We start from the raw sequence: 26,118 nt of genomic DNA on the forward strand, positions 1-26,118 counted from the left end.
TCACTCTGAGCAGACCTTTAAAGGTTAAAGAGATTTTTAAGCTCTTCCAAATTAAAGTGAATGTAGAGGCCACGTCTTTAAAACTTTATATTCTGACAAATATGCCATTGCATACATAAAGAAAACTTTCAAAGCTGAAGGGAAGAAATACAACAAATTCTGCCCAATTAGGGTCAATTTACATGCTGGGATGAGTAGGATGAACTCTTATTCATCCTTCAAAAGTCCACCTGGACGTGACCTGCTGAAGGAAGCCTCATATACGAGGTTCATGAATCTCAGAATGATATTCGTCCCTCGTACCATGGATTACTGGGCATATTCCCCTCACTTTTTACTGTCCATTTACTTGTCTATCTCTTGCCTCCATTCCCCGCTTTGTGGACTAAGGTTCTGCAATGGCTTCAAGCCTGAGGTAGGTGCCAGAGTGAAACTGCTGCCCAAACGATGGCCCATGGGACAGCCAGACTTTTCACTGAGCCTGAAACAGGCCTGGTGCTCACAGCAACCTCAAGCTACATGTTATTTGCTCCATTTTAGAGACAAGAAAATGGAGACTGGATTGAAACCCCTTGCGCACGGCCCATGGCTATAAACAGAGGAAGTGGCATCCAACCCAGTACAAACAGACTCCAAATGCCACCAGCTGTGCCATGCTCTGATCATGGCATGATGCTAACAATTTATTCATGTGGAACCCTCCTATGTGCAGTGTCCACACATTCTGTCTCCTATAACAACTTCACAAGTTAGACTCATTTCATAGATGAGGAAAAGGAGAAACGGAGAAGCCACATAACTTGCAGGAAGTTACAAAGCTTACTGATTCCTGAAAATGAACTCCAAGACCCCAAAAATAACCACACAGCATAGCCACCTGGTCTCCCCTTGCCCCCGAGCTCCTGCACTAATCAGATACCAGTGGTTCTCAGCCCTGGTGGCATCATGCCTCCCAGGGGACACTGAGCAATATTTAGAGACATTTTTGGTTGTCACAAGGGAAAGAAAGAGGACAAGAGGTGCTACTGGCATCTAGTGGGTAGAGGCCAGGGAAACTGCTCAACCCTCCTTACCGCAAAGAATTGTCCAGCCCAAATGTCAAGAGTGCTGATTGGAGAAATACTGAGATGACCCACCTTAGACCATCAGTACACACATGTGCGCGCGCGCGCGCGCACACACACACACACACACACACACACACACTACAGCATCCAGACCTACACTCCCATACTCCATGGAATTTGAAGAGATCTACGGAAAAAGGGGAGGGGGTGGGGAAAAAATAAAGCAAGCCCCACCCACAAATGTACCACAGGCACCATTAACGTCATATTTATTGTTATTTAGCTGCTCAGGAAAACATATACAGGTATATACAATATGCATGAATACAGAAGACTGCACTTTACATATTTTTTTAAAAAAGAAAGAAAAAAAATAACACTCAATTTCATGAGCTATTGTCACAGTCTTCCAACCAAGCATTTCAGAAATGAATTTCTTTTAAGAGTCAAAAAAGATTACAGGATTGCCTAACACACAGCAGAGTTAAGTTTTCATATTTTACATGTGCAATAACGTTTTCATTTTCTTTGCCGAAGAGTTTGCTATGCGGTACTGATTACCAGTGTTTGGAGTCTCATGGGCTGGGTGTGTTTTTAATTTGCTTTTATTCTTTCCATTAAACCAAATTTAATGAAATAACATCCTTTTGCTTAAGGCTATTTTTAAAGCTGTTGCATTCTGGGGTCGGGGGGAGCAAGAAAGTTTTCAACTTCAGGGGTTTCCGAGGTTGCTAGGCCCATGAGCTGATGGCCAAGTGCTGATGGACCCAACGCAGGGAACGTCAAAGACAGAAGTCAAGAAGCTTGGCTCCCCAGCCTTAAGCAATTAAGGAGAAATCATTCCTGTTTAAAAAAATAAAATGGTGAAGCTCTCAAACAGCTGTACATTGTGGAAGCAGAGGGCACGTAGGGTTTTGCTCAGACTATGGCAGATTCTCCGGCAGCCCAGCCCGTGACAGGGACCATCTCTCCCCTTTTCTCTCCTTTGGTGGCAGAACTCAGGAACTGAGTCAGTTCGCACCTCCTCGCTGACAAATTCACACCACCTTCTTTGGCCTGCCCCTCTGTGGGCCGAAGTCGGCTCCTGCTCAGACTGCCCATGCAAGAACCTCGGACCATCCAGACTCAGACCCAAGCCAGAAGGGCTGGCCGAAGGAAAGAAGGAGGGGGGTATGGAAAGAGCGAGATTTTTCTGGACGCTCTTCTCCCTTGGCTGAAAAGTTCTTTGAAATAAACAATGTGGGTGTTGTATGGTGAGCTCAAAGCCTTCAGGTCACTTGCTAAAAAAAGCCAGGTCTACAAACGCTGGCTGGGGACCTGGAAGGGAAGGAGGTAAGGTTCCAAATGGGGAAGTAAGGAAGACACGGTCGTTAACAAAAACTGAAATAAAATAATGGGTCGCCGATTTGGGTGAAGTGATATCAGTCACTTCCTGTCTGACCCACCCTGGAATCTCAGTGGCCCCTACCTTCCCCATAAGTCATTCAAGCCCTTTGTAGGCATCACACCCAAAGGGACCTGATCCTGACAACCCTGGGCCTCTGATGACCTCCGCTCAGAAAGGAACAGGTAACAGGCCTCGCTGGGGTCAGGAGCCCTCTCGCCCAGCCACCTCTCATCTCTTCTCAAAGGAGAAGTTATCCCTTCATGAGACACATGGGACGTGGCTCTAATTTTTCAATGGGGTGAGAGTAAATCCAAAGGGGGGATAATTCCAGGGTTAAAAAGACAAGGCCCAGGTATTCCCTTCTACCCCCACTGGCCCTTAGAAAATCTGCAAAACCCAGCAAAGAAATACACCCAGGCTCATGGGGGGTGGGGGGGATGGCAAGCTGAGCCTGAGGGCTCCCTCACTAAATGAGCCCAGGGATGGGGGGTTGCCCAGGTTGGAGGTGGTAAAATAAATGAGTAGGGATCCATTGGGAGACCTGGGGGAGATACACACAGGCCCTTCCTTCTTCCCCAGGATGCCTGGCTGGAAACAGCTGTCGGGAAAGGTCAAGGGCTAAGAATTGATCTGCCCCCAATTCCAGCACCCAAGACCCAGCCAGCCTGGCTGGAGCAGAACAAGACCCTGGAGCCCCCAGCCCCAGAGACTCTGCAAGCTGGAAGGCCACCATCCCCCATGCAGACCAGTGCTGCTCAGCATAGCGTGAAAATTCAGAGCCTGGGCATCTGTGGAGAGGCCCAGAAAAGGAGAGAAAACACCACTGTCAAACCTTCTGACTCCTTCCCACAGAGCAGGCTGGCCACGTCATCACCTCCATTGCAGAGAGGGGCAGCTTCCAGCAGAAGGGAGAATGGAGCTGAAGGCTGAGCGTGTGTTTGTAAGAACGAAAATCTATTTTCTTAGGGAACAGACAAAACAAAATCCCAGGCGGAATACCTAAGGGGGGCATTCATTGTTTGGCTCCTGCCTGACTGATGACAGTTGGGTGTCAATATATAATATTGTGATGACAATTTGACTTTCACCCGGCAATATTCCAGAACTACTCTTCTCCAGGATTTCCATTTTAATAAGCAGTGAACAAAGCAAAAAGAAAAAAAAACGGGGGGGGGGGGGGGAGGCGCGGGGGGGGGCGGGTAGGAACAAGAATAAAAGAGAATAAAAAAGGAAAGCAACTCTTGTCTTATTATGAAATAACAATACTTGGACATACAGCAGCATGGAAATAAAACAAGGAAAGAGGTCATCTAAAAAACGTATGCCAAGATGACAGAAAAATGGGAATTATCTAGCAGGAAAAAGGCTTAAGCAAAAGTCTGCTAACTGCAGAAGGGTTAACACTGGTAACATACTGTGGCAGACAGAGTTTCTCTTTTAAAAAAAATTTTTGAGGTTTTTTTTTTCCCTTTAAATTAACCCTTTCCGGTCCATATGCCACTACGCAGGTACCAACCTAGGAAAAAAATTCATCCAATCAGCAATAGTGGCCCTTTCAAATTATCGGGGTGGGAGTGGGGTGGGGATAGGGATAGGGCGAGGGGGAAAGGGAGAGAGAGGGGATAGGGAAGGACCTGGTGGGGGAGGGGGCATTTCTTGTCAATTCAAGTTAGGGCAGCCACGAATGTCCCGAATCTGTTGGAAATATCAGAGTGCAGGGACCGCCAGGTGGGCACGGAGGCTCGGGCCTTGGCATCACCCACGTCGTCTGTGCAGTGGACAGACAGGCACTGCAAGTGGCTGCCAGGCTGGGCTGCCGAGGCCTTGTTCGCAGGGAGGTCATGGGCTGTGGAGAAAGAAGGAAGAGAGGGTGTTAGCAGTATGCTCTCAACTCTGTGGGAAGCCCTAATGGGGGGCAGAGTGGGAGAGGCATGGGAAGAAACACAGTTTCCATGACGCTCTTTCATGCCTACAATTTGAGGATATCAAGAGATGCTTAGTTCGAATCGCCCTGCTGTTGCCTCTGGCTTGGCTGTGAGAGACCTCAGCCAAAGGAAGGCCCCCTGCTGGGTCACAGTTTTACCCCTTGGGAAATAGGAGAGTTGGGCAGGATAAACTCCTCAGGGTTTGCTCATCCCTGATGAACAAGAGTTCCCAAAAGATGAACTAGCCCTGAACTAAGGTGAGAAGGCTTCCTGGAGGAGGGGCATCTAAACTGGATATTGAAGGATGTGTAGGAATTCACCAGAAGCAATGAAAGGGTGGTGGGGACAATTGTCCAGGTCCAGAACACAGCCTATTCTCTTGTCATCCTCCAGAAAGACATTTGCTAAGTGCCTACTATGTGCTGGAAACTTCCTTAAACATTGCCAAACTTCTCAGAGCTATAAACACTAAAAGTCTGGACTCCCCCAACCAGACCAATGCCATTTGCCCATGCCAAGTGCTGCATGGAGAGACTTGAGGCTACACCCTCAATGAAAATCCCCTCAATTTCCTTCTCCCTCAGTCACACAACACCAGAAACACCACGGATCATAGTGATGTCTGGATAAGACCCACTTGCAGGGAAAGGAAGTTTGACAACCATCCACACCTGAGTATGAATTAGGCTCAACAAGAGCAAAAGTTGGGAGTTCTCAGGCAGGGAAGGAATGGAGCAATCATTTCAAAGGACTGCTAATTTACTGTTGCTAAATGACCAATGGTTCTGTTCTGAGACCTAGCATATGTTGATGAATATTCTCATTATTCCCATTTTATAGAGCCTGACTCTCAGAAAGGAGAGGTGGCTTACCCAAGGTCACACAGCCAGGAAGGCACAGAGTTGGGTTTGAAGATGGGCTGATGGTGAATTACTGAGTCAGTAGAAGTGAGAAAAGCTGGAATTGGGGGTTGGAGCCTAGCTCAGGTTAACAGAGCACACCCAGATACTGAACTCCATAGCCAACCCGCCCTCTCAGCACACTGTGCAGGCCCAGCCAGGGCACTGAGCCAGGCAGGAGTCACCCCGCCCATCCTCTGGGATTAAGGAGGCCTCCCCCAGGAGCTGAGCCACAGCCTGCTGAGAAAAGCTTCCCAGAGGGACGGGCTTAAGCAGCCAAGACCAGGCTGTGACTAACTGGGGTTTGGGCCCCCACCCTGGAGCCCCAGAGACACCCAGCTTTGAGGCCTGCATGCTGGGAGGAGCTGGGCTGGGAAGGACGATTCTCTCCTTTGCTTTTTCCTTCATTCATTCGATGAACGATTCTTTATTGAGTCCGTACCATGGGCCAGGTGTGGTGCTAGCCCTTCGGGTCCAGCAAGAAACAAGGCAGACACTTTCTTCATCCTCCTACTGGAGCTGATGGAGAGGCCAGGAGAAGCCTTGTAACAGCCATTCTGAGTCACCGACTGGGGCTCGAATCCCAGGCCAACCACTCAGTGGCCAGGGATCTGCCACTTTTCCTCTCTGAGCCTCAGTTCTTCATTGGTAAAGTGGGGGTGATGTCATCTCCCTTGGGACCTTGTCATGGCCTGGCATACAGAGAGATCCCCAGACAGGGCCACTGGGACTGTATTAGTATCTGGGGAGGTCAGGAGGGAAGGGGTCCTTGCAGCCATCTAGAAGCCCCTAAGACTCGTTCCCCTCCTTGGGAATGGCCAGATGGCCATGTCCTGCCCACGGAATTAGAGTCTTTTCCCCATTTCACAGGAGAAGCTGAGGTTGTGAGCCTGAGGTTTCAAAGCTGGTTAGTAATGGTACAGCCGAGATGCTACTAACACCATGCCTAGGATTCCTCGGGATAAGGTACCCCAGAAGCTAGCAGCATCAGATTCAGGAGGCCCTAGATTCTAGCAATGCTAACACACAACCCCCGCACCGCTGCTCCTGAGCCCACGCTTGCTTTGCTCCCAGTGACATGTCACTGCTTAGTGCCCCCAAAAGGAATTGTGTTCCAAGCATTGTGAGATCTGGGTTGGGGAGGGAGAGGTAGCATCTTCCAGAGAGAGAAATTCTGAAAGGTGTTCCTTACTTCACTGTAGACACATCCTCTCTAGGAGCTAACACAGCAATGCGTATGCCCATTTTACAGACATGAAACCAAGGCCCCTTGCCAATGTTTGCACAGTTAAAGAAAGATAAGACCCAGGCCCGAGCTCCTGCCACCTGGGTCTCGGTGCTCTGTGACTGCAGCACAGGAGGATGAAGTAGTGTCAGCATTTCCTGAGCTGCAAGGAAGCTAGGGACACTTCTGGGAGATGGATTTGCTGAGTGATGATTCCAGACTGACTGAAATGACCGAATTTCCTAAAGATGTTTTATTCCCAAGTTACAGACAACACATAAGCGTGCCGTACGCTGATACCAGAGACAGCTGCTCTTCTTACATAGGGTGGAGTTAATAAGCACACAGTTCAACACTTCTGTGTATTATTGAATTCCACCCCCCAGCAAGTCCAGCACCTGGGTGACCCTTCTCCCCACTTTAGCTGGGGACCCTGGGGCTCAAAGAGGTGAGGGGCTTGCCTGACGACACAGAGCAGGGGCGCAGGACTCCCCAGTCTCCGCCTGGGACAAGCAAGAGTCTGGTATCCACGGGGAATATTTTTAAGAGAGAATATTATTCTTCAGTTCTTGACAATCCAAGCATGACCAAACTCATCCTCCCACCGGATTCATTCCAGCTGGGGGGACCCAACACGCCCCAGGACCGTGGCTCCCCCAGGCTGCCGAGTGGCTGCTGATAAGTCAGCAGCCGGAAGCCGCCTCAAGTCAGGGCCTGCCCCAGCTCCAGACAGGCCCTCAATCCCTGCTCCTATGGCGGCCGGCGTGCTAGCCCTCCCACACCAGGACCCAGAAATAAAACCGCCCCCTCATCAAACTGCCAGGATTGGGGGGAGACCCTGGAGTCACTCAGCACTGGCATTGGCCAGACACCTGGGAACCTAAGGGGTGTTGTCATGTTTTCCACTTGCTGGCTGGAGGCCTCCCCTCTCAGACTGTGGCTGCATGGGGGAGGGGCAGGCTTGGTCTGTTCCATGTAGCACTCTGCACACAGCAGGGGCATGTGCACTGACTGTGAAGTGACCCTCATCCCTGTTTGGCAGATGGGAAGACTGAGGCCACAAGTGGCAGGGAGCTGCCCAGGGGCCACCTGGGGCCCGGTCACCAGCTCTGAGACCAGCGTCCTCCTTTTAGCCCGGCATTCCTAGCAGGGTCAGGCTGAAGTGGACTCCCGGGCCCCTCATACCTGGGCTGCTGGCCCCTAGATGGAGGACCTCAGTTTCCTCATCTGTAACTTGGGGGTGGTGATTCCTGGCAGGCCTGGCACAGAGCAACTTGGGGAGACCACCAAAGAGAAAGAGCTGATGGTGCCGTACATGTGGTGGGGGGGTCAGTCCCAGAAGGAGGGAGGCAGGTATCAAGGACTCAAAATGTAGCACCTCGAGTGTGCATCACCCCATGCAGGCAGCACAGGGGCTGAGGTAAGGGGCGTCTGGTTCACGGACCGTATGGTGTGCCTGCCTCGCGATGACCGGGCGCAATTTTTAAGGAAGCCTCTCATTGGTCAGAAGGGACCACCTCAGTCGCCACGAAGGGGGCAGTGCCTGGAGCTGGGATGCCCTACTCTTCCACCCCCCAAAGGTCCTTCTTGTACTTTCTTCATGTGCACAAGTCTTTGCTGACCCATCCAGCCCCTTCCCAACACCCCGTCCCTGGACACCACAGCACTTGACTGGGTCATTCTGGCCGCCGACTTTGTATCACGCTGTAGAGAGACCAGCGGCCTCCAGTTCACCCCGCTGTGACCATGAGACCCACGTCAAATTTTGTCTTCTGCACTTCTCCACCCGCAACAGAGACAGTAAATTCCATGAAAGGGAGGAGAGAACCTCGAGCTGGTGCCAAAACACCAAGCACATGAATAATAAATGTCATCCTATTTCTCTTAACAGGGTTCCGCAATGACAGCGCCTACCATCTGTGGAGCACGAGACTTTGCTCACATCACCTGGGCTCCCGTGACTTCAGTCCAGGAAAATGGGGGAAATAATAGGACAGGCCATCATGGAGGCAGTTAGGAGGATTAAGTGAAATGACCCATGGAAAGGGCTTAGCACGCCGCCCCGCACAAAGCGAGCTCCCACCAATGCCTCAAGTCCAGCCCTGTGCTGTTGTTGACTAGCCTGCAGGCCAGAGTGAGGGCCCACAGGGCCGGCTCCATGACCCTTTTACTGGCCATGATGACGGTGAAGGGAGAAGGAAAAAGACAGCGCACTTTTCGCCTGGAGACAGACATCTCATAGTTAATTTCACTTCTGGAGGTGCCGCCCACGGAGGGGGCCAAGTATTTTTCTTTTCTTTTTTTTTTTTTAAAGGCCTTGTCATCACCTTGCTCTGTATTCAATGTTCCTGGGACTGGGTTCCAATTTGGGTGAACCACATGTTCAGGTGTGGTGAGCTCAGTGGGGGCAGCTGCCACCCCTCACAGCTGGTACACGGAGCCACCACTCTGTCCTTGAACCCTCAGAAAGGGGACTTCTGCCTGGCCTGACCTCCTCCTGGGAGGAGGTAGTAGGAGTCAATGGTGGGTTCCAGCTAGCACCCAGATCAAGGGCTCCCTGGGTGCTAATCCAGGGTAGGGTGTGGCCTGGGCAACATGTTAACCTGGGCTATAAAATGGGAACCTACTTCACAGGCTGCTAGGAGGATTAAGCAAGAATGTAGCACATCATGAGCCCCCAGAAAAGGTTAGCTGCTTTTAGGATTATTACATTTACTATTCTTTAACAGCTTGGGACTTTGGAAGCACCAGAGCTAGCATTGCCATGTGCCAGCTCTGCGCCACGGGACAGGTTCTTTGTCTCCATGAGTGCTGGTGTTTGCCCCATGCCCTGCCCTTCATGGCTGGGGGCCCAGGGTGCAATCCCAGACAGAGCAGGCAAATTAGAATCCTGTGTGTATTTTTAACTCCAAGCTTATGTAAGGAGCAGTGTGGGCCCCAGAACACAATAGCGAATGACTCTCACCCCACTCACCCTCACCGGATTCCGACAAAGGGAAATGTATTTTGGTTTTTCCTTTATTTGGACCTGGCTGGTGGAAATGCTGGTGTCTGTGACAGCTGCCACTCAGTTGGGGGGCTGAGCCACTGGGCTTGGAAGCAGAGGCAGGCCTGGGAGCCACTGGCTGGACCACGTCCACTCGGCATCTCTGTCCTGCAGCCCAAGAGTCCATGAGGTCACCCAAACACATCTGTGTCCCCCAGACTCTCATAACTCCTCTTCCCCATCTCCAAGAAAGTCTAGGCATTGCACCCTGGCTAGCTCAGAGCATTGAATGTCACTCATCACTCTCCCCCACGCCCCAGAGTGCAGGCACCAGGGAGGGAAGAGGTTGTCTCCAAAATCCACCCACTTCTTTCCTGTCCCATTATCCCCAGCCCGGTCCGGACCCCCCACTGTCTCCTGCCTGCAACAGTGACCTTGCTATTCTCTCTGCTTCCACACTGGCCCCCAAGCCCATTTTCCCCTGTGAGCCAGGTGAGCTTCCTGCAGCACCAACCACAGCAGGCCTCCTCTCCTACTTAAACCTTCCATGACTCCCCAGTGCTCCCAGCATAAAGTCCCCAGCTTGGCATGACCTGGCCTGCTTCCCTCTTAGGCCTCCAGCCTCATCTGTCAGTGCCCCAGCTCTACCACCCCTCACGGAAGCCCTGATCCTTCCCACCTTCATGCTTCTGCTCCTGATGTTTCTTCTGCCTACAACATCCTCCCCTCCTCACCCCTGCTGACTCCTACCATCCTACCTGGCTGTGGAGGTTACTCCAACGCCCCTACTCTGAGATATACACATGTCCCCCTCCCCGCTCACAGATGGCACCCCACCCCCCAGCCACAATAATAGTGATGAGACTATCAGCCACCGCCTAGCTGGCTGCAGGAAAGTGCTGACACATCTCACCCTGGCAGAGGGTAGTGCTGAGTTCGGGACCCCTCAGCCACAGGCTGCCAAAGATGGAAAATATCATGGGGGGACTTTGGACTCAGATGACCGAAGTCTGTGTGTCGGTCCTTAGCACTTTTCCCAGTAGGTTGACCTTGGACAAGTCACTTTCCCTCTCTGAGCCTCAGCTTCTTTCTCTACAAAATGGGGTAAGGATAGCACCCAGCTCCTTGCCGAGTCACCTCAGGTTCCATTGTGCCTAGGAATGGGCACCAGCTATGAGAGCAGGAGAAAGCAAAGTCACAAGGCTTTTTCATACAGCGCTGAGGCCCATCCCTAAGAACCCACTGCTGGAAATGTGGGGGACCCTATCCCAGCACCCACACACATTCAAATGCTTCTGCAGGGTCCCACAACCCCAAGGAGGACCTTACCCAGCTGCCTGTCCACATTTGATCCCCAGGCCATGTGGCCTCCTCTTGAGAGGTAGATGGGATCTGGGGACTCACTGACTCTGGGCTCAGGGGCAGGTACGGAAAATCTAAGCCAGACGTTGGATCACGCAAAGAGGGTCTACGCAGCCACCAACCAAGCAGGAAAACGGCAAACCCAAACCCCCGCTCCGTTCCTCCCCCACGTTCATCAGCTTTGGTGGAGCTCCAACTCTGCATTCAGAAGCCTAGATCCAACCTCCATCTGAATCTCAACTCTGCCTTTCACCAGCACCTTGACCTTGGCCAAGCTAAGCCTCAGTTTTCCCATCTGTAGAAAGGGTTAGCTAATCCCTCCCAGGAAGGTCAGAGGGGCCTGGCCTAGAGACCCTGAGGGCAGACATGCCCACGTGGCTCCCAGCTGTCTCTCTGGTTCCTGGCACATAGTGGGCACATGATAAGGATTTGTTATATATTTTAATGAATGACTCACATTTTCATCCCAGCTCTTCTGCTAGCTATGTAACCCTCTCTCTGGGCCTATTTGGTCCTTTCTAAAATGACTGGGGGTGGGTGTATATACAACCCCCCTGACTCCTTCTGTCCCTTTGGGGCAATCAGATTTTACATGCAATGTAGGCAGGAGGTTGGGGCCCTCCCAAAACAAGGGAAATGAAGATACCTGAACCTAAGTGCCAGGAACCAACACCCAAACCCCAAGGATCTGGGACCCAGGGTTGGCAGCCTGAGTGACAGTCTTTCTGGGCATCTCACAGGAGCCAGGGAACTGGCCACTCCTCCGCCCAGCCTTCTGCTTACATCCCCTACCCCTTCTCTGCCCTCCCATCACCTTCTGGCACTGGTGTCACTGTGACAAGTAAGAAACAGAAAAAGGAAGCTGACCATATCGCTACACCTGTCTGCTCCGGGTTTGTCACAGTGAACACTAACCAGGTTCCCTAGAGGCCAAGACTCATTTGATTTCATAAGATCACCCCAAAACTCAGGGAGAGTGGGCCCAACACTCCAGTCCATTTTACAGGGGAGTAAACTGAGGTTCAGGGAGGGGACGTCATGGGTCCATGGTCATGCAACTGACAAGTGGCAAAGCCAGGGTCACTCCCAGGTCTGTCTGATGCCAAAGTGTGTGGTTTTATCAAAGTCACATGAAAAAGGAAAATGTCACGAGCCAAAGTAGCAGGTCCTACCTCTTCCCATTCTCTCATTCCATCTCTCTTGTCCCCCACCCCCACCCTATCCTTTCTCAATCAACCGCTTTCTCTCATACTCTCTTTCTCAATCTCTCTCTATGTCTCATCCTCTCTCTTGCTCTCCTTCTCTCTCTTTCTCTGAGATGAATACTCTCACTTTTGGGAAAGGGCCCTGATGAAAACGACCCAAGGGACACAGCAGCCAAGAACAAAACCCAGGCCCATTCAATGCTTTCTCCATGGATGCTGCCTGAGAGTTTCTAAATTAGCCCCATCTGATGAGGGAGAGGGACAATACATGGCATGCACGGAGGCTCCTGAGGAGCAGGGAGGGCTCCCCATCAACAATCGGGAGGAGTCTCATGAGAACCCACCTTCTCGGGCCCCATCAGGGTGAAGAAGGGGCCTCCTGCCGGCCACTGGGGTGGCTCAGTCTGTGAGAGGCTCAGCCAAGCCCCTGGAAGCCTTGGAAAATTAATTGGAGTTGACTTGGCTGAGGGCAGCTGTCATTTAGATTGAGAACTGGCTGAAGGCTCCACTGAGGCGAAGCAGCAAGGGCATCTTTAGAACCAGGCTGCAGAGAGCTGGGGGCGGGACCGGGAAGGCAGTGGGGGGCTGAATTCCGGGCCATTCCCAGCCCTGAAGGAAGAGGCAGGTGGGGTGGTGTATGAGGGCCAGAGTCAACAGGATGGATAGGGCAGGCACCTCACCCTGGCCTAATCACCTTAGATTGGGCTCCTTCTTCTGGTGTCTCCAGCCACGCAGCCAGTGACCTGCGACAGTTGCAGCCCTGTCTACCCCCTGAGCCACTCCTGGTCTGTGTGCTGCCAAGACACGACAGGCTGGGCAAGCTTCAGGCTGAGCCTCGGCCTGCACCTTCCTTCTACTAGCGTCCACAGTGGTGCAGAGAGTGCTTGTGCAGGAAGAATACTACACAGCGAGTCTGGAGTGCCAGGTTTCAGCCTTAGCTCTAGGGACATTAACTTCTCCAAACCTCAGTGTTCTCATCCATGAAATGGGGATGGAGATAGTATAATTCTCATAGGGCCATTGGGACAGTCCAGGGTAATGTAAGCAAAGTGCTTAGCATACTACCATGCACCAAGGATGCTTCGAGAAATAGTAGCTGCTATTAGTATTGCTAGTATGATTCTTTTATGTGAGATTCTCTCTACCCCTGTCTCTAGCATAGCCCCCTCACTGTTTTCTTGCCATCTCACCCACAATTCACCTCCATTGGATTGGACCCAATGCTGGATGACCCTGAAAAGGATATGTCCCTCTCTGAGTCCCAGCATCCTCACCCGTACACCAGGAACAACCTACCACGTGGGCTGACATCTCACTGAACTCCCAGCACTCTGCCAGGCATGCGGTAAGCCACTCAACAATTATTTTTATATAATAAGATGAATATACACACATTTCTATAGAATTAGAACTTTGTTGCTTTCAGCCCAATGGAAGAAAGACCAGAATCAGTGAGAAATCTGAATTTAAAAAAAAATAATAAGTTTTCAAAGTGCCAGTGTGCTTAGGGACATCTGCCCTGCTCACCCCTCCATAACTTTGTGATCTTCTCATGTGGGGTCAGCAGGGGTGCAAGTGGCCTGCTCTCCCAGGCAATTTCCCATAGTGCTACTGTGTCCCCAACGAAGGGCTTCGCATGAGAATTATCATGGGACAGTCATGCACTTTGAAGACAGAGGCTCGGATTCAAATTCCATCCCTGTCACCGACAGGCTGCGTGACCTGGGATCAGCTATTTTGACTCCCTGAGTCTCCATTTCCTCACCTGAAAAATGAGTTTGGTTATTCTTTCCTTGCAGAGAGGGCAATGAAATGCCTGGTACCCAGGTGACAGTATCCTGTAACCATAACCATTTCCCCAAACCTGGGCCTGTGACAGCCTCTGGACGGTGATAACAGCATCCGTGGGCTAAAGCATTGTATCCAAATGTGTGTCCCCAGCTGTGTGCTGGGCACTGGGCTCAGAGAGGTGATCCCAACACAGAGCTCCCAGCCAGGTGGAAAGACATCCTGGTAAACACATAACTGCGGAACACAACATCATTGGCTGCCCTGTGTCATGGGACGAGAGGATAAGAAGTGGGGATCCAGGAAGACTCTGCAGAGGAAAGGACATGCTAGGGGCGCTTAGGGATGACTACAAAGCTTTGCAGTGACAGGGGCATTCCACACCCTAGAATAACTGTTTCAGAAGAGCAAGAGGCCAGCCCAGGGACCCTGATTTGGAGCCTGAGGGAGCACAGATGGGGGAGGAACTTGCAAAACTCAAATGGAGTCAGTCATGGAGGACTGGAGGCCCCAGAAAGGCATTTGGCTTTGTTCCTGCGAGCAAAGGGGAGCCAAAAAAGGCTTCTGAGCAGAGGAAGTGCCTTGAGAATCTGTCAGAATTAGTAAGTGGCTTGCACCTTATCCATTCCAGTGGGGAGCAGGACACCTGACTTAGAAACATACTCCCTCACTGGGCACAGGTCCCTGTGCTCTCCAACACTAAGCAAGTGAGAGGATTGAAGTGCCACCCCCATGGGAACAGTACTCTGAGCTCTGGTCTAGCTGGCCCAGCCATTCCTCCCCAGCAGTTTCTGACTCAGATGCTTATACCTCAGGTCCCCAAGAAACCCAGCTTGGGTCTGAATCCCAGCCCTGTGAGCTGGTAGCCCCGCAAGGGACGCCACCTCTCTGTGCCGCCACATCCCTGCCTCACCTCACCCCCACCCCTGCACAGTGGATTCGACCATCAAGCCCTGTGCGTTTACATCAGTGAGTCCTCTCTGGGGCTACAGGTGGGGAAACTGAGGCACACGGAGGAACAGAGATGTATCCCAGGTCATCCAACGGGGAGCAGAAGGATTGAGGGTGCACCGCTCGATCTCTCTGCGTCTCAGTTTCCCCATATGTGAAATAAGACCATACACCTCCTGAGCAGGGCTGCTGGGAAAATGACATATGATGGTATTAACAATAAAAGACAACAATTAGAGTTAACTCGTGTTCATTCTTTTAAACTCACTCATTCCTCGCCATAACCTGGGAGGAAAGATTTTATTTTCTTAGCCCCATTTCACAGGTGAAGGACTGCCAGGGTCAGCAAACGATTACCCAAGGGTCAAATCTGGACCACCGCCTGTTTCTATAAAGTTTTATTGGAACACAGCGTGCTCAGATGCTTACATTTGGTCTATGGCCATTTTCATGCTACCGTGGCAAAGCAGAATCATTGTAACAGAGATTAGATAACACACAAACCTAAAGTCTTTACTATCCAGACCTTTACAGAGAAAGTTTGCCTACACCTGAGGCTTAGAAAGGGGACATCGCTTGTCCAAGTTCACACAGTAAGAAAGAACAGGGGGGAATCCAGTAGGCACTCAACATACGCTCCCAAGAAATGTGTTTATGTGGAAACAACACTGCTGATCTGTGTCGGTGAGCCTTAGGGAATCGCTAATGTCTCCCCTCACCCCCACCCCGTTCACTATGGCCCGGTCTTCCTACCCCAACTGCAGCAGAGACCTCCTGCCTTTCTACTTCAAAATCATTAAAACATTGGTTGGGGGTAGGGGGATTGTTGTTTAAATAAAAACTATTCCAGCATGTGTCCACAAATGCAGCAAAAGAGGAGAAAGGACCCTCCAAGGCACAGCGAGTTAGCCACGTCAGGCCAGAGAGATGGGTGCCCCTCAGAACTCACTTCTGCACGGCCTCGGTCGGCCCTGACTCAGACAGAGAAGGGCAGAGTGACGGGCAAAGTGGAAGGTGACAGGCCGTGCAAGCGAGGCCTGACTAGACAGAGCATCCACTCTGGAGTCTTCTCACTGGCCGATCTCATTTATTCCCTCAACAGCCCTATGAGAGCCAAATCACACAGTCAGAAAGTGGAGAGGCAGGATTCGAACCCAGGTCTGTGTGAGTCCAGAGCCTGTGTGAGTCTTCTAACCACCCCCATGGAGTCTGCCTGAACTGGGGAACAGAGACAGAGAGACAGGGGGTAGAAGCTAGTCTGGGCTTGCAACAAACTGTGGTCACTCCCATCAAAACCACAGGGGACAAAGCCCCAGGGCTGCCTGGTGGTTGGCACACCCATCCTCAGTTCCCACCTCCCAAGGGTTCTGGCAGGTCCAGCCTTGCGTTTGTGGGGAGGGAGAGGTGTGCTTGCTACAAACAACCACCAATTTGCTTTCCCTCCAGCATGGGTCCCTGCCCCCCCCCCCGCCCCACTCCAGGAAACTAAGGTCCAGCTTTGGCTGTGTGACTTCAGGTGCATTACTTACTTGCCCTCTCTGGGTTGTCATCCCTTTTGTAAGCCACAAGAGTCCCAGATGCCAAGCCTGTGACTCTGACCTAAACAGGCTACCCGGGTAGGTGTTCCCCACCCCAAATTACGCTGTAGACGTGAAACGTTAGCTATTCTGTACCTTGAATGTAGGAGAGGGGATTAGCTCAGCCCTAAGTGTTCCTGCTGGGCCTGCAACACCCAGAGTACATCTCTCAGGTTGACCTATGAAGGTGGGTGCAGGCCACCACATTCCTTCTAAGCAGGGAGTGTGGGAAGAGGCAGGCATAGAGGTGGGGGGGTAGGTGACTAAGTCAACCCTGGCCTCACCTTCTGTCAACGTTTCCCTGGGACACGGGACAAGACCCATTTCGCAATATCCACACCCCACGTCTTAGAAGGATTTTTCTGGATTTGGCCTGTCTCAGGTCTGGAGGAGCAGGGTTAAGACCTAGCACCTCTCTCCCCATAGCAGAGATCACAGCCCCTAGCCCCTTCTGAGGAAGGCAGAACTGGACTGTAGGAAGACTGGGATGGCCAGGGAAACTGTACATTGGGGAAACTGAGGCCAGAGAAAGGCAAGTGGGGAGAAGTGTCACCAGATCAGAGGATTCGGGCCTGGCTGCCCAAGCCAGCACTCAGTCCTCTCCGCATTCAGAAGTTTAACAACAGGGTTTGCCGTACACTGTCACCAAGTGATATGACTACTGCCCCTGCCAGCTCTTCCCCGTTCCTGGACGAGTCTTGTCACTTCTTCTTTCACCTAACTGATTCTTCCATATCTTCCTTCCTCAAGTAGCTCTCTCCAAGCCCCTCAGTACTGTAACACCTGGTACTAACCCCAATTTCTCACAATTCTCCTGCTGTTTGCCACAGCCTCTAAAACGTGAGTTCAGTGAAATCAGGAACAAACCCTAAGGAATCGCAAAAATAAGGAAGACTCGAACTATATCACCTGCGCCGCCAGCCCAACCTGAATAGGAGGAGCTTTTCACGACTTCATTCGGAGGTTTCTCATTGCCCCTCACCAAAATGTACTGAGAGGAACCACACCCTCTCACAGACTATCCAGAAATGGAGGAATCACATCCACTTACTCTCCAGAACCCAACCCAACCCATAAATTTTGTTCAAAGTGTTGAGGTTCGAATTCTTCCAGTTTATTTTAGATCCTGCCAGTATGTGAAGAAGCCACACGATGCAGATGTCTTCAATGGACAGAAAAACTCAGGGGGTCAGCTGACTAATGCCAGCAGTTGCCCGGATGACGACCTAGGGAGGCTCTTCCCCCAGCCAACACCCCCAGCCAGCCCACCATTCCTGTCTAGTGACCCCAAGCGTGGACCCACCAGGATAAAATCGGAGATAGGTTTTAAGTGGACACCGTGCGTGGCAATCAGTTTAATTACCTTTCAAGGCTCTGACACCAATTCTCTTTTGTCTTCTTTTCCAGGGAAGGGAACCATGCCCCAGACTCCATTCTACACATTTCATGTATACCACTGCTTTGGGTCCTCCTGCTAACCTTCAGAGGGAGAAACTATTCTTCTTCTTTTTTTCTTTAAGTGTTTGCCATTGCATTTTTGTCTAGCTGGTGGCACGTACACACTTTATTCTTTTTTGTAGGGTACAGAAACAGGTTCAGAGAGGTAGGGTGATTTGCCCAACTCCACATAGCTCGGGAGCGACCAAGGCAGGATGGAGGCAAGTCAGTTTCCAAAAGCTCTTCTGCTTTTGCTGCACACCACAAGGAGAAGGAAGGAGAGGGATCAGGACGAATGAAGAGAGAAGGAGGGAAGGAAAGAATCAAAACGAATTCCCACTCTCTGAAAGGCTGTCACTCTGCCTCCCCTCTCAGCCCACCCACTATGCATCTGGAAACACCTGCCTGTTTCCTGGGGTGCCACAGGGTGAGAAGAAGCTGGCATACATGAGATCATCTAACGGGGCATCTGATCCAGGCAAAGCCTTACTCACTGCAGGGTCTGAGCCCTGGGGACCAGGCCCCCAGGAAGGCGAGCAGTGCAGAAGGGAAAAGCATTTATTGGCCTGTGCAGAGCTCACCCACCTGAGCAGAGGTGGTTTCCAGCTGCCTGGGGCAGCTCAGGAGAGAGCTTTGCCTCTTGTCTGTTGCTAAGCAACAGGCTTTCACCCAACAACCCACCCAGAGTTCATGGCATGCTTGGGATATAACAAGTTGATGATTTGGGGGGCCCTGTAAGCTCAGGGGCTCTGTGAATCTAGAACTGAGTTGCCCAATATGGCAGCCACTAGTCACATGTGGCTAATTTAAATTTAAATTCTAATTTAAATTTAAAATGAAATAAAATTTTAAAATCAATTTGTCCTTCACAACTAACCACATGTCAAGTGTTTAACAACCGTCTGTAGCTAGTGGTTACTACACTGGTCAGGGTTGATACAGGACATCATCACACAAAGTTCTATTAGACAGCGCTCGTCTGGAATTACAATCTATAAAGGCTCTCCCCATCTGCCAGGACTACTATCCTTTTTCAAATAAGAAGTTTCCATAAACTGAGGTAAATTTTGGGCTGGAGGAGCCGCAAGGGTCATCTTTTCTAGGATTATCAACCACCTGGGACTCCAAAACATATTTCCTCTTGAGCCAGCAGACATTGCTTATCGACTGTCACCCTCCCAACCACGGCAGCCAGACACGGCCTCAGAGTCTTTCTCAACACTATGCTCCAGGCAGCCAGAACTAATCAATCCAGATTAGCACCTGACATTGAATCTGTAAGTCTGACGTAGTCCAATCACAGAGAGAAAGAACCTGAGGCCCAGTGAAATGAAGTGACTTGCCCAAGATCTGACGATGGGGCCAGGGCAGGCCAGGATTAAAAGTCACATTGCCTGCCTCCTATTCTCTCCCCCATTGCATCTCCCCCATTAAAGCTCTGGAAAGCCCAAGTTCACAATCCTCAAAAAGAAGCCTGGAAATGCAGTGGCTGAAGACAAAGAAGAACGATAATAATAATACCAGTAATAGTAACAATGATGTCGGTTTATTGAAGACCTGCTACCGTGTTTCCTCGAAAATAAGACCTATCGGGACAATCAGCTCTAATGCGTCTTTTGGAGCAAAAATTAATATAAGACCTGGTCTTATATGATATTATGTTATATCGTATGATATAATATCATATAAGACCCAGTCTTATAGTAAAATAAGTAAAATATACTAAAATGTCTTATATTAATTTTTGCTCTAAAAGACGCATTAGAGCTGACTGTCCGGCTAAGTCTTATTTTTGGGGAAACACGGTACGTGGCTGGCCATAAGCCTCAGCTTTCACTAATCCCTTCCTTTATTCTCATGACAACCTATAATGTGCACATTATCATCCCCATTTTCCAGATAATGAATAAAGGGAGATGTGAAGACCCAAGGGGATCCGGCCGAGGTCACATAGTGGCAATCATGATCTGATATTGGTAGCATTGCATCCGGAGCACTCAGCACTAAGCACTCAGGATTCACCGTCCTCGCCCCATCGCCCCAGCCCCCGGGAACACAATTCCTAGCCTCATCTTACAAGACTCTCCCTCAAGTCCTCTCTGGCCAGCACAGAGCGGCCGAATCCCACGCAGCAGTGAAAATGTTAGCTGGGTATAACCTGGATTTCAGAACCACTAAAAGGAGGATGAGGAGAGAGTCTCACCACCCACTGCCCTATGGGCAGTCAGAGTCAGAGACTCCAGCAGACATACAGGGATTTGAAGGGCAGCACTTCCAGGTGGAGAAACTCGGGCTCAGGCAAGAGAGAATTCTGGCTCCCAGGCCTGTGAGCTTTCCAACACAGAAACAGTCGGAAGGGACCCTGGTGCCCTCCCAGACAGGCCCTGAGCCAGGCAGGGAACCACATGGGCTCACACAGCTGGGAAAAGGCTGAGGTGGGACCTTAGACAAGGAACTTTCCCGCTCTGGCCTCAGTATCCCTGCAATGGGGGTAAATAGGGCTTGCCTTGGACAAAGACACATTCCAACAATGTAGAGATGCTGTGTAAACAGTAAAAAGGGACAATTATCATCATCACCCGAACTTCACAGTACAAACGTTGTCTTTCACTTACTCTTAAATATACTAATAAAAGGTATTTCAAGTCCAGAAAATAATCATAGTAGTCTGTTCCGTTTATTGAGCAGTTTCTCTGTGCTGAGCACTGTTCTAAGTACTTTCCGCGTATTAACTCAAGGGCTGGCAAACTACAGCCCACCACCTGATTTGGGGGCTTGGGGGTTTTTTATGCAGCTTGTGAGCTAAGAAAATGTTGTTTTACATTTTCATGGTTGAAAACAATTAAAAGAATATTTCATGACAAATGAAAATTATATGAAATCCAAATGCCAGAGTCCATCCATAAAGTTTCATCGAACACAGCCACACCCATTCATGTATACATTTTCCACGACAAGGGCAGGATTAGGTAAAAGTGGCAGAGGCTTAATGAACCTGTAAACCCCAAAATATTTACCATCTGATCCTTTATAGAAAAAGTTTGTTGACTCTAGCATCAACTCATTGAATGATCAGGTATCCCCATTTTACAGATGAGAAAAACTGAGGCTCAGAGAAAGGAGGTGATTTGGCCAAAGTCTCCCAGCTAGGAAGTGGTAGTGCTGGGATTTTTCAACAATTGGGAGAAAACAGTAAACCTCGGATTCCATTTCTGGAGGTCCACTGTTGGGATATCCCAGAGAGATTGTGGGACGAGACACGTGTCGGGTCGCCTACCACAAAAACCAAGCCCCGTACGATTAGCTGAGTTTCCTCAGATACAAAATAAGGACAGCAGAGGGGAGCTGTGTGTGTCCTCTTGCCTGGCCCTCCCCAGCACTCCCTGCTTTGGGGAGAAGTCACTGCTGTGGGTTTAAGTCCTGGTGATAGGGACAAAACGGGGCAGCTCATACCCAGATGCCCACAGGCCCAGCGAGCGCCAACTCAGCCCATTCTTACCCCACTGGTTTGCCACGTCTCGGTAGAGAAATTGCCCAAGACTAATTGCAAGTAATATTTAATTTTATCAGGGATAATTACATGAAATTAATTCGGCTTCTACCTGGAAGCACTTAACTACCGTTGGCTTTCTGAGGGAGCTGGGGTGAAAATCAAGGCACACAGGAACACCTGGGAGGTGGGGCGAGTGGAGCCGCCCTGAGATTTGCACTGAACAGGCAACAGGGGTTACAACGTGATCAAGTAATGATAACAGGTAGCACTTAAGTGAGCACCGACTGTATGCCTGGGGGAAATGCTCCATGGCATGACATCACTTAACTTCCAACAACCTTGTAGGTGGGCATGGTAGACCACCGCCACCACCTCACCCCCCACCCCCATTGACAGAAGAGGCCACTGGGTCCCAAAGGATCAAGGGCAGACATTCGTGTGCCATTAAAAAACAAACCGGGCTCTGGTTGAAGCCCTGCTTGGCCACTTCATAGCTGCATGATCTTAGACAAGCCAGCTCACTTCTTGGGCCTCAGTTTCCTCATCTGTCAAAGAGTAAACTGCCCCAGTGGTTCTGAGGAGTCAGTAAGATAGTGCAGACGACATGCTTAGCATAGTGTTTGGCACTCGGCCGTGCTCACTGGATGCTGCTATCACTGTATCCTCATCATCATCATCGTCCAACAATGCTACTTGCAAGCTGGGGCCTCCTGCCTCCACTGGGCACAGTTTGAGGCTGGGGTGGGGAAGGATCTGAAGAACTGGGGGAAGGCCGAGCTTTCTAAGCCTCCCTAAGGAGGCCCCACACACAGAACCTCTGAGCCAAGAAGTACAAATGAGGCCCCAAACAGGCCGGGAAACCCAGGCCACCCCTCCCCAGGCTCCAGCTTGCTCCCTACCCAGCCCTCCAGGAGCCCCATTTGGGGGCACAGTCTCCCCTGAGGCACTAAGAAGAAAAAGGGGCCCCTCTCCCACAGCTGCTGTCGTTGTCAGCCTCCCAAGACCCAAGGGGGGCCTGGAGCCGCTCTGAAAGGCCGCCGGGCGCCGGGGGTTCATTCAGCTGTTTTCGGGTGGCTCCAGTGAGTTCATTTTACCAAGGCAGAATATTAAACAGCTCCTGGGGAAACAGATGCTGGGCTTTGGTTTCAGAGGGAGGGAGGAAGGGAGGCCACAAGCGGGCATGGGGAGAATTCAAGTTCTGCTTCAGGCGGCTCCAAGGACGTTTCCAAACTCAGTCTGAGTTGTCACGGTGACAGGTGACCAGTGACCACGTATATGGCATTATCATGTGGGAGCCCAGACTGGCACCCTGAATGCCTCACTTCACTTAGTCCTCACAGCCACCCTGTACAGTAGGAAGTCTACTATACCCATTTTAGAGACGAGAAAACTGAGGTGTACAGTAGCGACATGACTTCTCTCAAGGCCACACAACAGAAGAAGGCACCAAGATGCAAAACCAGGTCCCACAACAACTTGGGTCTTTTTATCTACATGACTATCTCTCTCCATCCCCAAGGTGCCCTCTTCAGGGCAGACACAGAGCAAACGGACTCCTGAATAGACATGGAGCTGCCACGTGCTATGCCTCCTGCACGCTCAGATTTCAGAGAAACGATACCACTTTCTATTATTCTAATAATAATCCATGACCTCTGAGCAGCTTCTTGGAGGCTGCAAAACACATCTGGGTGTATCGCTTCCTCTAAGCTTCAATGCCAGCAGGGTGGGTCCCAAAGCCACTGCCCAGTTAAGGGCAAAGTCAGGAAGGAGATCCTTCTCTGCCCACCGCCCTGCAGATGCCAGGTCCAGACTCATCCCATTGCCAACCGAGGAAGCTAGCCTTCACTCCCTACCATCAGAGCACAGAGAGGTGCGGTGACCTGCCAGAGCCACACAGCCCAGGTTCCAACGTCAACCGCTCCCAGCTCTCACTGGTTCCCACGAGAAACCCTCACACTCCTGGCTCTCTGTAGAGGAGCTTCTCGTAACATCGGGTTTCTTCCCTTTAGGACTTAGTTGGTGCCTACATTTCTTTTTCTCCAAGATTAGGAATAAATAGTAATAGTAAAAGTTAGTATATGTTGATGCTTAACAGGTGTGAGTCACGAATCATAAGGGTGAATGTGTATCAACAGGTGTAGTCTCTCCCCCATAGAACCCACGAGGTTGACACTGCATTATCCGCTCTTTACAGATGAGGAAACCGAGGTGCAGAGAGAACATCTGTGATCACTGCCTATGGGCCCTGTGTGCTGGGGGCAGCTCAGCCAGGTGCTGACCTAAGCCACTGCTATCCAGGAACCCTGTTACCCTGACAAATCCCGGCCACCTGCACCTTCTCTTGAGCCCCATTTCACAGACCATCCATCTCGCTATTGCCCTTAGGTAACTACAGGAGTGGAGGACACCCAGTGAACAGGAGCTCTGTACTGCTTTCCAGTCTCCAGGGACTGCTGGTATCTCCATGCTGAGGGGCAGCCTGGACCAGTGGGCAGAAAGATGGGGGACAGATCCGGCTTTCCCACCCGCCAGCCACACCCACAGGCACACCCTTTCCCTCCTGGTACCTCACTTACCTCATCTGTGAAATGGGTCAACAGAAGCAGCTGCTTCACAGGGGTGTGAGGGTACCACAAGTGAGTCACACCTGCCTCTCAAACTGGTCACCCTGCCCCTTCAAAGACTGTAGACTGGTGTAAGGAGCCAAAACGCCATTCTTAAATCAGGCCTCTCCTCTTATTCCCAGGGTGTGTGGGGGTTGGGGGGGGCTCTGGTACACGGGAATCAAGGGTTCAGAACAGGGAGCCCTGGGCCCCAACCCTACCCCCGCCTGTGATAAGCTGGGAGACTCAACACATCACCACGCCTCCTGGGCCTTGGTTTCCTATCTGTACAAAGGATGTCTCCTGGGACGCTGATGGGATTAAAGCAGTGAAAGTGGCCTGGCCTGCCCCACCAACCTTGTCCAAATGAGTGGCATGTGGAGCCCAGTCCCAGCACTCCCTAAGTGCTCCGCACATGCTGAGGGACCACAAATGCAACTTGACCTTCTAAGGGATTCTGCTGGGACTGCCGCCCCCTACCCCACCAAAAACCCTGAAAAAGGAGTCCCGGTGACAAAATCCCAGTTCTAATGAAGACAGTAGGAAGAAGCGCCCAGAACCCACAGGCAGGAGCTGGGCTCCAAAGGGTTAAGCTCAGCTCTGATTTCTCCTGACCGGCAAAGACAGCAGCTGAGGCTGCCCCCATGCTCCCTGCAGCCTGAAGCCTGACCCCTGACATTTCCACTCCCAGCCGCACTTGCATTTAAAAAAGGGAAGGAAAAAAATGTAACCATCCACACAAACAGGTTGGGTAGAAGTGGCAGGGTGGTGACGAGGAAGGAGGGGAGGCTGCACATTTCCTTTAGCACAGTTCAGTTCACCCTCCCCAAAATCATTTTTTTAAAAGAAAGACCTAGAAGGGAGGCAGAGGGGACCAGGAGAATGAAAAGGTGGCAGACAAGTTCTCCAGAATCACTGGGCACCACTAGATTTTCTGATTAATTAACTCTGAAAAGGGCCTCTCTTGCAGGCCTTCCTGGGGGGAGGTTCTGGCTGTCGGTGCCACCCCCCGCCCATTTGCAGAGAGGGGCAGCCTCTGGGGGGGGGGATTCATCTCGAGGTCCCACAGGGAGCCCAATCCCCTCTCCAAGCCTCACGGTAGTTAAAGCCAAGGATGATAAAGAATTTATCAAATGAGATTTACACAGGGAAACCCTAATTAAGAGGTTAGTCTCCAGTTTAATTGCCTGCTAACCTAGGCAGGCCTGCCTAGGCAGATGGATTTTCAGTCTGACCTCATTAAAAATAATAATAACCAAATAGAATACAGAGTAAAATCCAAAGTCCACACAAGGTGGCTAATAAGTGGCGGGGGGCAGGGGCACGGCGGTGTGAAGGACTGGGCCTGGTCTGCATGGGTTTGAATCCTCTCATGTCCCTGGGTTGGCCTCAGACCCCCGGCCTGGGACGCCTGAGCTTGTGGTCCTTCCTTCACCCGCTCTCTCCTCTCTTGAAATCTGGTGGTTCTGGGCTCCCTGCTCCTTAAGGCCTTCCCCCACCCCAGCCCCTGCTCCCCTTGAAGCTGGCATGCCAGAATATAAATTGGAAGCATGCATGCCCCCCACCCCACTCTAGGCAGACGCCACATACCAGACAAAATGACTGCAGGCCTGGTCATGGGGGTTAAGAATGGTTTTTGTTTTTGGCCGGGAATGTGGAGGGGCCCAAAGGAACTGGCCTGGACAATTGTTTCAGGAATGAAAGGGAGAGAAGGAAAAAGAGGAGGGGGTAATGGCTGGAGAGAAGGAGACCGAGCAAACACCTGGGGAACCAACCACAGCGGGAGATATTTTTCTGTCCCCCAGGGACTAGCATGCAAAGAGTGGATACACCAGGTCCTTAAAATTCAAGGGGGATGAGGACGTACCCCCGCTTGGGCAGAGATAGGATTTTGCTCCCTATGTACTCTCCTCACCAGCACACCTTTGTTTGATTAAAATTGTAATTAATGCTGGAGGTAGAGAATCAGAAGAGATTTCTTTCCAAAAGCAAAATCTAGAAGAAATCTCCAGCCAACGGGCTTGCACACCATCGCATGGACTTGGGGAGAAACAGAAGGAAAATCCTACAGGGTCTGTCTTTTCTGTCCCAAGCCAGTGACCCAGACCCGTGACAAAGTAGTAGGTAGTAGTGATCCGGGCTGCCTACCAGCCAGGAACAGTTTTTAAGGGATACACATGGTTTGTTTCTTAACTGCCCATGGAGAACAT

General features: G+C 51.0%; 1 protein-coding gene across 1 annotated transcript in view; it reads right to left on the bottom strand.

The window, feature by feature from the left end:
* Positions 1 to 1,313: 1,313 nt before the first annotated feature.
* Positions 1,314 to 26,118, bottom strand: part of MN1 (MN1 proto-oncogene, transcriptional regulator) — a 46,758-nt gene continuing 21,953 nt past the window's right edge. The window contains exon 2 of the mRNA XM_081036653.1: positions 1,314 to 4,300. Within this exon, the coding sequence (XP_080892779.1) occupies positions 4,119 to 4,300 (182 nt within the window). The 3' untranslated portion in view covers positions 1,314 to 4,118. The remainder of the gene's footprint in view (positions 4,301 to 26,118) is intronic.

This window comes from Rhinolophus hipposideros, assembly GCF_964194185.1.
Source record: "Rhinolophus hipposideros genome assembly, chromosome: 24".
Taxonomy (NCBI): domain Eukaryota; kingdom Metazoa; phylum Chordata; class Mammalia; order Chiroptera; family Rhinolophidae; genus Rhinolophus; species Rhinolophus hipposideros.